General features: G+C 41.0%; 2 protein-coding genes across 3 annotated transcripts in view; both read right to left on the minus strand.

The window, feature by feature from the left end:
• The window catches only part of LOC146507171 (glutathione hydrolase 5 proenzyme-like), a 46,802-nt gene that overhangs the window by 5,657 nt on the left and 28,205 nt on the right, over positions 1 to 12,940 (minus strand). The window lies entirely within an intron of this gene.
• ggt1a (gamma-glutamyltransferase 1a) lies at positions 35 to 11,110 on the minus strand. 2 transcript variants are annotated; one of them, XM_085180594.1, is made up of 12 exons: positions 10,579 to 11,109; positions 10,374 to 10,504; positions 10,199 to 10,288; positions 9,669 to 9,861; positions 8,732 to 8,892; positions 8,487 to 8,636; positions 7,939 to 8,075; positions 7,589 to 7,776; positions 7,330 to 7,457; positions 6,861 to 6,973; positions 6,654 to 6,767; positions 35 to 2,496 (listed from the first exon to the last, which is right to left on the minus strand). In XM_085180594.1, exons 1-12 carry the CDS (start codon positions 10,878 to 10,880, stop codon positions 2,350 to 2,352), a joined length of 1,854 nt encoding a protein of 617 aa, XP_085036720.1. In that variant the 5' UTR covers positions 10,881 to 11,109; the 3' UTR covers positions 35 to 2,349. The 2 variants fall into 2 exon arrangements, with proteins under 2 accessions (XP_085036720.1, XP_085036721.1); XM_085180595.1 differs by lacking the exon at positions 35 to 2,496 and adding an exon at positions 3,368 to 3,563 and having other exon boundaries at positions 10,579 to 11,110.

The following is a 12,940-nucleotide window of genomic DNA, read 5'->3' on the forward strand; positions in this document are numbered from 1 at the left end:
AGTCTCTCCTACTTGAATTTGTTTGTAACCTCTGTAACTACTGACATTTCCACGAGGCTCAGCTGTAATTGTTGTTTGTTTTTGGCAGTGTGACAAAGTGGAGGAGCAGTTGCAATGTTCTCCATTTGTCCCATATGTGTTTACCTTTTTTTTTTTTTTTGCACATTGTACACATTATTCTGTTTCTATGTATTTGCTATGATTTGCTATTTGTCAAGTAACATTGCTTCACTCACTATCCCAGGTTTGTTTGTGTAAGCGTTCTGTTGCCAGCAAATCAAACATTCTGCAAATTAAGACAAATACTCAGTTACATGTTTCTTTATATTTTATTATGTTACAGATTAAGTCATTTGTTCATACTTACTTTGTTTGTCTTTTCAGTCTTCATGAGGGTCAGGTGTGGGGAAACGCCCGCCTGGCATTTCCTCATTTTACAGTCCTGATGATGTCACATATGACATCTGGTCAAACCAGGTGGAGGGGTTTCTTTTTCCATAGAGATGCTTCCTTTTGTTTGTGTTAAGGTTTAAAGGGATTTGTTTAATGTTTTTCCTTTCGTTAATACTGCCATTTAGTTGTGTAAATGTGCATATTAGAAGTGTGTAGAGGTTTTGTGTTTTTAGATAATCTGTGTAGAGTTTTAGATCCCTCAGTTGAGTGAGTGGTACTGGCTGGGCAATTGGAGGGAAATTGATGGCCCTATTTAAAGCCAGTCTCTACCAGATGCAGGAGAGAGGAGAGGTGAACTGTGTTACCAGAGCCGTGTTGTGTTGAGGTTTGTTAATAGAGTTTATTTTGGGGGGGGGGGGAGTTTTGTTAAGTTACATTAAATTAAGTTCACTGTAAATAAATTGCTCACCTTGGAAACCTGAAATGTCTCCATAGTCTGCTTCCCTACCACCTTCCTTGACGTTCGAGTCTGACTACTTCACAGGCAGATGTTATTATATTAGTATAATGCACCAAGAGAAGCGTAAACATTCTATCTCGCTCACATTAACAGGTCAGTATGATTGGTATTTAGCTAAAAAACAACATTATAGCTCTGTGTGCTTATAGTAGTTTTCTTCAGGTCTGGATATTGATGGTTGTTGTTGTTTGTTTTTTTAAATTGATTTATTAACCTCCATCCATCCATCCACATATGTGGACATCACATTTTGGGTGATGTCCACAAAATACTTAAATTTTCTCTGCAAGGGCCTGATATCCACTTACGAGGACATTATACTGAGTTCGGGTCTTAGGAGGTTAAAAATGAAAAAGAATTGATGATAGCGCTGGTATGCAGACAGACATAATCTGAGTAACATTGAATTTTGGGTCATTCCGACATTGAATCCAAGCTCTGGAAAACAAACTCTCACTAACCTCAGATTTCTTGCCAAATATCCCGGTTCAGAAATAGCACAGCTTCTGTGGTAAAATATAACATCTTTGTTCAAAATGTTTAATAACAAGCATGGCAACAAACATGGCATATGAACAATGCATGTTTAGAAAAATATATCTGCAAATGTATTTTTCAGAATACACTATACATCGACTTAACCTCTACTCGATATTAAACATTTACAATTCAGAAGTGATAGTGTCACGGTAGAAAACAACACGGCCAGTTTCCTTTTGAATAGTGTCCATTTCAGCATCAGCTTACGTCAGGAGAAAGATGTAGGCAGACATTTGAGTAAAACAGGCAAACAACCTGAGATGTCTTCATGGTATACCTGCTTGCAGCTGTTTTTTTTTTTTGTTTTTTTTTTTAACTCATGCTTCTTTATTTTCCCTTACCAGTTTCACATAAACCAACCTCCTTTTCCAAACAAACTGTCCAGGTATTAACAAGGGTTTTTCCTTACAAAAGAAATGATATTACCTCGCAGACAACCTCCAACTTGTTGTTGAAACCTATGAACATTTCTTAATATGACATTCCCAGCGTTGGTTTATATTTGGATGTTTATAATAATGATGTGTCATACATGAACTGAAATGAATGTTCAAATGGTTTCTGCTTCAGTTCTCAAATACAACCCTGACCAGTATCCAGTAGTGATGATACAAGAGTCAAACTAGATACAACCTCTCATTTTACTTCAGAACACAAAATTAATGCCAAAAAAAAGAAATGAAGTGATGTTAAATAATTGAGTAAAAGAGGTATTGAAGTGGAGTTAATTTCCATGTTTGATTAAATTAATCTCAGAGAAGGCGCAGTGGCTGTGTCTCCGTAGCTTAAATAATGCTTAAGTCTTCAGTGCAGACACAGTCTCATTGTGATTCTGTCCGAGTGTCTTTGAGGAGACTGTCCCGCTGAGGGGAGCTGAGAAGAAATTGCAGCAATGCTCAGTATCCCGCAGGATAGCCTCCTTTCCTGGGGTCAGACTCTGCACAGAGACGCTCTCCCTGCCGCACCACAGCCTGGACCACCGAGTCTGGAGTCCTTAGCAGCTGCGTTACATGGTTCTTCTGGACCAGACCCTCCAGGACACTCTGGCATAGTTCCACCACACATACAAAAACATAGAGAAATAGTCTTGTGCAGGAGTTTTGGCTTTGTAATGCATAGCACACATGTGGAATTATTTTTTTTACCTTCCTGGCTGTTGGCACATGTGTAAAAGTCAATGTGCATAAATCTAAAACTTAAAATGAGATAAGTAATATATAAAGAAACACTTGATTCCCTTTCCTTATTATCAAATCTCATTGCTATGTGTTTTTAACCCTGCTAAAGGGATGTCTAAAAATGTGTAGAGCTCCAATGTGTCCAGAGGATGAATCCTTGTGACTCTGGTGATGCTATGGCTTTTCTTTCAGTGCAAGGTCTGATGACCAATTGCCAATTTAGGGAGACTGAAGGCCTCACAGAAAGAAGGAAATAAAAAATCAAACACTTTCATGCCCGAGTCATCTTAACGGTCAGAATCCTCTGAGGTGGGAACAGAGGAGTAGCAACAATCTTTCACTCTAGCTTCTTAATCAACCAAAAATGGAGACAGAGTTTTAATTCATTTGAAAACCTGACTCCTAACCTACACTCTAATAAAAAAAATAAAAAAAACATTTTTATTTTTTGTTAAATTTCATCCATCTCCCCATCCATTCTACCCGATTTGCCAGTGTTTTTATCTGTTTTGGTTCAATTGTTTGGTTTTGTCAGTTCAATTGTAGTGGGTGATTTTAACATCCATGTAGACTGTAAAAATGACTGCCTCAACACGGCATTTAATCTATTCTCTCAAAATGTTAATGAGACCACTCACTCTTTAACCATACTTTTGATCTTACTCTGACATGTGGCACAGAAACTGGACATTTGACTGTATTCCCTGAAAGCCCTCTTTTGTCTGAGCATTTCTTAATACATGTAAATTTACAATGTGGAATTACACAGTGGGGAAAACATTTCATTACAGTAGATGTCTTTCTAAAACTGCCTTAACTAAGTTTAATATCTTCAACACCGTGTGCCAACACAGTACAGAGCAGCTACCCAAACTTTGCTCCCACAGTGGTTGATTATTTTCTTATAAGTGTAACATCCTCACAGCGTTCCTCTAAAAAAAAAAAAGGAAAGCATCAAATCACAAGCGCTTGACTCCCTGGTGTAACTCACAAATGCACAATTTAAAGCACGTAACTGGCAGAGAAATGGCATCTGATTAACAACAAGTTTGTTGCTCTATTTGTTCTTGTTTTTTTAAAAAGGACTCTGATCTTTCTGAGTTAATTTCAATAATTACTTCCTAAAAATCATCGACCTGTCTATTAGGACCCATTAAGACTGCTCAAAGAAGTCTTACCGTTAATTAATGCTTCAATCTCAGATATGATCAGTCTGTCTCTGTTAATGGGCTGCATGTGCTGGCAAGTGTCACCTGCTCGTCACAGTACACAAAGAGTGCTAGCTTCTGTACAAAGGATCCTTTTATTGCCTGTGACAGTGGACTCTTGTCCTGCTTGACTTCAATGCAGCATTTGATACTGATTACCATAATATTTTATTACAGAGATTATAGTGTGCTGTAGGTAGGGAGGGATTCCTCCTTAGACACCAATGTTCATTTTGGTGTTCCACAAGGTTCTGTGCTGGGATCAATTCTGTTTACATCATATAGGCTTCCATTTTGTAACATTATGAGAAGGCATTGCATACATTATCCTTGCTATGCACATGATACCCAGCTTTATCTATCCATGAAGGCAAATGCGACACACCACATTGAAGGAATATCATAGAGACCTAAAGGTCTGGATGACCTCTGGTGCTAAATTCAGATAAAACTGTTGTTACTTGTTACTAATTGTGCCCTTAACCTGATGACATATGTGGTACTTTGTTAATAGTCTTTTATTTATTGTCTTAATTTTCCTGTTTTTATTGTAAAGCACTTTGGTGTACCACTGGTCTTTTAAATGTGCTATACAAATAAAGCTGTATTGTATTGTATTGTTACTTGGCCCTAAAAATCTTAGAAACGTGGTCTCTAACCAGATACAATGAGTGGTATTATTTTAGCCTCTAATTACACTGGGAGGAATTTTGGAATAATTTTTGAGCAGGAGTCCTTCAGGGCATATATTAAACAAATACATCAATGTCAGGACTCTGTGCAGGTCAGTTAAGTTCTTCCATATCAAACTTGTGCATGCATGTCTTTATGGACCCATGCACTGGTGTACAGTCATGCAGGATCAGGAAGGGGCTATCCCTAAACTGTTTCCAGGAAGTACTGTTCTCCTGGCAAAAGTCAAACCCATACTCATCCATCAGCTTGCCAAAAAGAGAAGCATGATTCGTCACTCCAGAGAACACTTCTTCACTGCTCTAGAGTCCAGTGTTGGCATGCTTTATATCACTGCATTCAACACTTTGCCTTGCATTTGGTGATGTAAGGCTTGGATGCAGCTGCTCGGCCATGTTAACCCATTTCATGAAGCTCTCTACACACTGTTCTTGAGCTAATCTAAAGGTCACATGAAGTCTAGAGGTCTGTAGCAACTGACTCTGCAGAAAGTTCGCAACCTCTATGCACTTTGTGCATCCGGTGATCCTGCTCTGTGGTTTTATGTGACCTACTTCTTTGTGGCTGAGCTGCTGTTGCTCCCAGTCACTTCACTGTGTTATAATACCACTAACAATTAACTGTGGAATATTTAGTAGCAAGGAAATTTTACAACTGGACTTGTTGCACAGGAAACATCTTATAATGGTACCACACTGAAATTCAGTGACTTCCTGAGAGCCTCCCATTCTTTCACAAATGCTTGTTGAAGAAGTCTACATGCCTAAGAGCTCCGTTTTATATACCTGTGACCATGAAAATGATTGGAACTGGAATTTAATTATTTGGGATGGGGGAGTAAATACTATTGGCAGTTTAGCGTAGGGCTGCTTTATTGCATTTCAGCAACATTTGTGATATCATAACATCCTGTCTCAGGGTGAGCTTCAGTGGAACCAGCTCTGAGTTTGGATTCATGAAACAGAAAACTTCTGTACTTCTAAGATTAGGCTTAAAACTTTCCATTTTGATAAAGCTTATAGTTATGCTGTAATAGGCCTAGGCTGCTGAGGGCTTCCCACAATGAATGGAGGGTTTCTTGTTCACTCACTTCTAATCATTAGTTGTTATTAATCTACTGGCTCTCTTTCATAGTGTGTCTTTTGCCCAGCCTTGCTCCCCTCACCCCAAACCGGTCATAGCAGATGGTTGTTCCTCCCTGAGTCTGGCTCTCCTGCATGTTTCTTCCTGTTAAAAGGCAGATTTTTCATCCAGCTGTCGCCACGTGATTGGTCATAGAGGGTTGTCAGATTATTGGGAGTTTTTCTGTATCATTGTGGGATCTTTACCTTACAATATAAAGCACCTTGAGGAGGCTGTTTTTGTTTGTTGGTTCTTTATTTAAAAAGGATTCGATAAATGTAATTGAAATGAATTGTTTTCACTCTTTTAAGGCTAAAAAAAACTTTTTAAAGAAGTGTCGTGAAAATCAGTACACACGTTCTAGCATGAGGAGGATTTGTTATAGCTCTAGTGACCCTTTTGTTTTGAACTTTGTTTTTCAAGTCAAAGATTCATTCTTTTATACTATACTTTTACTACATACTATATACTTATATTATACTACATTCTTTTCCACTACACTCAGCTAAGTAGCAAAATGCTGCACTCTAAAACAATAAACAACTATTGTAAACAATATACAATCTAAGTATGAGCACAGCAAATTCATTCTCCAAAATATGCATAAACATTGCGGCGGGGTGTGGTTTGTGGCTCAGCTGCAGTGGAGCAGTGGGTTCAGGGAGGCTGACTCACACACCTGACCTCATCACCTAATCATGCGTCCCCTGTTAAAGATGTTGTTCAGGAGGCTGTGTGTGCTACAGAAGCAGGACAGCTGGAAAGCTGCTCCTTGGAAAAGTGGTCAATAAAAGAGGTTTAAAAACTGCAACTCTGCTGTCGTTGGATCCTCGTTGTCACACATATTTTTGTACTTTTGTGCTTGATCCTGTTTTCACAGCAATTTTTATAGTCATAGTACACTAATGGTCACATGCATAGTACATTCATACATGCACATTCTTTGCTTATGATACAACTGTAATACTGCTAAGCTATGTTGCTGTCTGTGTGACCCACCTTTTCAAAGCCCTGCTCCACTACTGTCATATTTGGATTAAGCTGATTGTGAAGTCGTGGCTCTGTCACGGCTTTCTTTAGGTCATAGTTGAAAAACAAGGAGTTGAGGATGACCTGTTTTTAGGTAAGAAAAATGACAACATGTATGTGAGGTTTCACATTCCCAAGTCAACATGAGGGTGATGCATTTGAATGAATTAGACTTACTAATGCTGTGGCTGTGGTGATTTTTGTGCCCCCGGATGCTCCTACAACCATCTTCACTTGGTTTTCTTTGTCAAATATGATAGTAGGACACATGGAAGACAGTGGCCTTTTGCCTAGAAATAGATTGTAAAAAGAAGGTGGATTTGACTGCCTGATAGTTTTAGCAAAGTCATGCTGAATGTCAACAACTCAGCTCAATCACATCATAGTCTATTTGAGACACTACAACGAGCCGGTGACCCACAGAATGAGAGAGGCGATTAGCTTATTGTATGGCAGCAAAACTGAGGATGAGTAAAAGGCCCTCCTCTGAATCATCCTAACCAGAGGAAGAATCTAGTAACACCATCTATCTTTGAAAAACATGAGGCTTAATTTAGCAAACACTGATATCCATCACACTGACTAAAGGTCACTGCCCACAGGGGGATTAGAGAAGTACTAGTGTGATAACTCAATTCAGTCACACCTGGTTGAATGAAGTTGTTGGGTGAAGGGGGGATTCCAAACCCATTGGTCATGTATGGAGAGCTGAAGTCATCCATTTCATCATTAAAAATGATCCCAGTAGATCGAGACATGACTTTTGAACCAAAGCTGGGGAAATAAAGCCATTTTTTAAACCTTCACTCAGTGCGCTACATTGTAGGGAAGACAGTTCATTTACATGCATGGCTTTTGAGAGGCACATTTACTGACTTGATGTCAGCCTTGTCAGAGAAACTCACTATAGATTGATGGTGCTCGTTGCTGCCACAGCACTGCCATCCTCAGCAATGACTGACAGATGAGCTGTCCCGTGGTTGTCTGGAACAAAATACTCGGGCTCATAGTAGCTGTCTGGGTGGGTCGTGTCATCTGTAATTTTGCTCCTTATGCCATCAGCAAAGTAGTCTGAGGTCATGTTTTGGATTAGCTGAAAGGAGCAAAACAACTCAGTTAAAGAGGAGAAAACAGGCATCTCAGACTGTTTAAGAGTTAAAGAGTTTCCAGGAGACAATTTTATGGCCACAGTGAGAAAAATTATGCCGTAAATGCTCAAAAAAAGAATGAAGAGGATTATAGCTGGAGCCCTTACATCAGTAATGTTGAGATACCGAGGGTCCCCCAATCTGCTCCTCTTGGCGTAAGCAAAACGAAAAGCCTCTACAATGCGATGGTACGTCAGAGTTTTCTTCTCTGCTGTAGAGACGCTCGTGTCTGAGAAGTTGAACCCTGCAATATATCCACAGGATAAATACATCTGGAGCAAATGACAGTTAGATGACAATTTACTGGCCTGATCTGATCTTCTCTGTTATTGTGCTAAAAGTCAATGGCATGTTATTAAAAACTGCAATACAAATAGAATAAATGTGCAGGCACGCACCCCTCCAACTTCATATATGAACACATTCAGTGCTCAATTTAAATGAATGATGCCACTTTTATTATGAAGCATGGCTTAATGATTCTCTGCCTGAACAGATGGAGTGTTGATGGTAAATTAAATTTGGCAGGCAGAACTAAGCAGCAGCTCAGTTTTCTGCTTCCAAAGAAGGGAGAGAAACATTCTAGAGACGACCTGGGGAAACCTGACATCCTCTCTTCTGCATGGCTGCACAAACACTCAACCAGGCTGCTCACCATCCACTATGTTGAGTATGAGTGCCAGCACAGGGCCACTGGAGGGGGCATCTGGGACATGTATGGTGTATTCCCCGACGTTCAGCTTCAGAGGGTTCTCGTTCAGCACGGGCTGGTACTCCAACAAATCTTCCAGGGTGATGATACCACCTGGAACCAGTACAGAAGTGTTGTTGTGAATTCAATAGGAGGAGTAACAACTGAAGCATCTGAAGACAACAGCGGATGAGGATACAGCAGAGCACCTGCCGCCTGGATGTCCTCAACAATGTTCTGTGCCATCGTCCCGTTATAAAACACATCAGGCCCCTCTTCTGCTATTCTTTGGTATGTTTCAGCCAGCTTTGGGAATCTAACAATATCATTCTCCTTCAGAATGTTTTTCTGAGAATCACAAAAGACCTCGCTGAGAGAGGGAAGAAAAGAAAACATGTATTAAAGAATATTAAAGCCATTGTAAGTAGAAATTGAAACCTTTAAAAAGAACCACTGTGTTAAACAGCAATGCACCCAATTATCAGAGCAGGATAAGGGTGTAGAAATGAAACACAGATGCCACTGAGTAATATCTGAATAATTTTCACAATTGTTTTTTTTTATATATATATATATATATATATAAAGCCACAGTTTGACATGGAGCACAGTTATTATAGATATTTTATTTCCATCTAACATTTTGATTCATTTAGATTTTGGTACCTCTGTCATTTCTGCTAAAGCACACCTGCTATGCTCATTTCCATCTTCTTATTCTTGTATTCTCTAAAGTAGAGAATAGTATATAGTATATAAATAGTAGACCCTAGGAAGACTGTTTTTATTTCAGTGAAATAAACAGGGTCAGCCATTTATTTAGCTCAGAGTCTGGGGTAATTATGAGGCATTTATCATTAGATGTGCTGCTGGGTGGGTTGCTTTACCTCCAGCAGCAGCAGATTCAGACAACTGTTTTCCCCTGTTTCTGGTTTGATGCTGAACTAAGCTAAGAATAGTCTAATAAGCCAAGAATATCTACTACAACATGTATTAGGCTACTGGCTGTAGCTTAATACATGCTGGCATAAGCATAGTATTTTCTCCTCTAACTCGTAGTTAAAGTGAACACATTTCCCCAAATATCTATTTCTTTCGGTTTACAGTGTATTATTAAGTATTCAGATATGAGAATATCACCCTCACCACATGTTGGCATCTCCTTGAATGGAATCCTTGCTTTTTAAGATTGCATGAGCCAGGGCTTTTCCAATCGGAAATCCGTCACGAGCCAAGGCAATGCTGGGCTCAAACAGCTCCTTCCATGGCAGCCGGCCATGCCTTTTGTGTGCCATCTCATAACCGCGGATCTCTCCCGGAATGGCTATGGACAGTCCACCTGTCACGCAGAAACAGCAGTACCACTGATTTGAATTTCACAAGCTCTCTCTTTCTACCCCTTCTCTGAGTGAGGGACCACCGTGCTAAGAGACATCAAGATAGTGTGAGATATCTATCGATAAAGTGTTCTCGTCCCAGAGCTTTTAAATGGGGGCAAAGGAAGGTGTAATAAGGTTGTTAAGAATGTGTGAACATCTGACAAGAGGTCGATGGACTCTAAATCCCTATTTGATCTTGGGTAGCATCAACAACCTTAGAGAATTAAATGAAATCTGGTCTACATTTGGCCAATCAGCACCCAGGAAATACTCCAGCAGAGCACAGCAAGGTGCTACCTGTGCGAGAAAGCTTAGTGTTGTTGCCAAACATGTCTTCAGTGGCGTTCATGGGTGCAGTCTCCCTCGCATCGATGGTTTCCACCTTTCCTGTTGAGCAGAAAACGAGGACTGATTGATCAGTGTCTCCTCAATTGTCTGTGCTGGCAATTTCTAACTAATGAGGCACGCTCACCTGTGGAAGCGTTATAGATGACAAAGAAGAGCCCTCCTCCGATGCCCATGCTGTGAGCGTTCAAAAGGCCAACACACAGCAAGGCAGCGATGGAAGCATCCACAGCAGAGCCGTTTTTCCTCAGAATGTCCCTGGAAACAAGAGAATACACTTAACAGCTAAGACGCGCACAGAAGAGCACGGCATCTGCTATATGTCGTCTTACCTCCCCACTTCCGAGCACTTTCCAGCATCAGCAGCCACGGCGGCCTTTGAGTAGAAGTGGTCTGAAGTGGGAGGTGTGTTTTTCTTCCCCAAACCCATGAACACCCCCAGGAACAGGCTCACTGCAGCCACCAGAAGGACCACCAGACCAGCAATCAGGGACTTCCCAACCATTTCTCTGCCGGGGGGGGGGCACGGGGAAATCAGCACACCTCGGAAAGACACCGGATTCTTCAGCTCAGAAGCAACAGTCTTCTCCTCCAGACATCGCCTATCATTATTTTTTAATTGGGAACCAAACATTTACATATGTTTAACAATCTGAAGCAAAAAGAACACCACATTTTTATTTCACTCACCTTTGGTTTGTTTGTTTCACAGACTCATTGGAAATGCTGGACAGAACAGAAGGAATGACCTGACTCTTACTGAGCCTTAGCAGTAATGACAGTGTGTTTTATATAACTAACTAAAGTCTCCGCTGATGTGTGCTGTGTCATCTTGGTTTGAAGGTGTGACTTCGCTCGGGTGTCACAGTGTGATTCTGATGAGCAGTCCTTTCATATGAGCAATGCTGGGTTTTTTTTTGTTTTTTTAAGTAAGAAGAAGAAAAAGAAATGTGTATATATATAGAGAGAGAGAAAAAAAGCATAGAGGAAGATGAGAGGTGGAAAGCAATCACCATCAAAGCTTTCTGGAGTGCCTACTGTGTGTGTGTTAGCTCTTGGGGATGTTGGAAGAAAAACAATAAGGTTCAAAATTCTGACAGAAAAAAAACACATTTGCAGACATCCACATTCAATTCTTTAAAAAAAATCTGAATTTGGGTGCTGCAATCTATTATTTCCATCATATTTCTCTCTCCAAACAACAACTGCTCTTCGCATCATTGATCACTTTGGAGTGAAGCTCTCAAGTTTGTCTTTCTGGTGCTCTATAACCTTCCATTTCACTCGGATATCAATCTGCCAGGTTTGCCAAAGTGAAGGTGAGAGTGATCTGTTTACAGATGCAAGCAGCATTCAGCTCTGACTCGGGGCTCTGTGTGATTGGCTCGGCCAGCAGCGTTGCCATGCTCAGTAACCGTGTCACATTCTATTTGGCTTTTTCTGCAGGCGTCCTCAGACCGATTAAGATGCCTTCGCCTTCGCCCGGGAGCACAAGTCCAAGCTGGCAGCGTCGGTGACGGTAGCTGCAGAACAGCAAATACCCTTCTGTGGTACCTCGGCTAATCCAGCGTGCACTCCTGTTGCTGGGCCACACTGATAAAGTGCTGTCAAAGGAGCCTGTGGTCTGCTGCTGCTGCTGCTGCTGCTATGATTGTCTCTAAATCTAATTACTATATCCTGTTCTGGATCTCCCATGTTCAGAGCCACCCCAAGAGAGGGGAGTTTGTTCAGCAGGCAGAGCTGATTTATAGCAGAAGAGAGCAATTATATTTCTGTTTAGTTACAGATCACAGAGGCCTTGCTTCCTTCAGTTTTAATGCGAACAGCACTGTCACTGCACCGGAGTTGTTGTGTGAAATATCAGCTGGAGCTCTTTTCATATTTTTATCCGTCAGCTTAGAGGCTTATAGGTTTTGTTTTGACTTTGATGGGAGCGGTGCACTCACACTACCCACCATGTTTCCCTCCAGTTGTTTTTCGTACAATAAAGAGGGAGGCTTGTTTATTCCTGTATACGCAGCAGCAGATCTGATCACACGCTGCTGTTGTTCCTCGGCGACAGGTGAAACGCAGCCTGCAGAAACATGGAGAGCAGAAAGGTGATGTAATGTGTTTTTATGGCCGGCTGCGCTCCTTTTAATGATAGGGACGCCACAGACAGGCTCTGGGATGTGTGCTGCAATTAGGAGTTGGTAGCAAAGCTGCTTCTGTCATAGCAGCACTGTACAAATGAGGGAGAACAGAGGCCACCCAGTCTTTTTTTGTTTGCAACCTCTTACAGTGTAGGTTATACATGAACGGGTCAAATTTAACACAGTGTGCAGTGTTGGGGGGATTTTTGACTGATTTTGTGAGTTATAGGCCAAGGGGTGCAATTTGAAGTGACGGTATCGCTGCTAGGTGGAGTGGGAAAACTGAAGGCCACAGCCACTACTTTAATAGGCCCGCACAACAACAGTGAAACCTGATCGGTGGTATGTGCACAAATTAAGAGAACTTGAGTTACATTTTTTCTACAGCAGCTGTTTTTGGATATATGTATGAGGACAGGGATCGTAGGGTGAGGTGTGCAATAAGACTGAAAGGTGGGAGTGAGATTTTATCAAGAATTGTCTGTGAAGGTTCTCAGTCATCCAGGTCATTGTAGTCAAAGGAGCTTGCAAAGAAAGCTCCCACTAGGTTTAAATCTGGGAC

Source organism: Neolamprologus multifasciatus, chromosome 12 (assembly GCF_963576455.1).
Source record: "Neolamprologus multifasciatus chromosome 12, fNeoMul1.2, whole genome shotgun sequence".
NCBI classification, from domain to species: Eukaryota; Metazoa; Chordata; class Actinopteri; order Cichliformes; family Cichlidae; genus Neolamprologus; species Neolamprologus multifasciatus.

What these genes read in the sequence shown, in the direction of transcription:
- ggt1a (XM_085180594.1), bottom strand. Translation starts at nt 10,880, where the DNA reads ATGTTTGGTTCCCAATTAAAAAATAATGATAGGCGATGTCTGGAGGAG. An exon ending in TCACCACAGCCACAGCATTA is followed by an intron (nt 6,768 to 6,860) that starts GTAAGTCTAATT and finishes ACCTAAAAACAG; the next exon opens with GTCATCCTCAACTCCTTGTT. An exon ending in TGGAGCAGGGCTTTGAAAAG is followed by an intron (nt 2,497 to 6,653) that starts GTGGGTCACACA and finishes GAACTATGCCAG; the next exon opens with AGTGTCCTGGAGGGTCTGGT.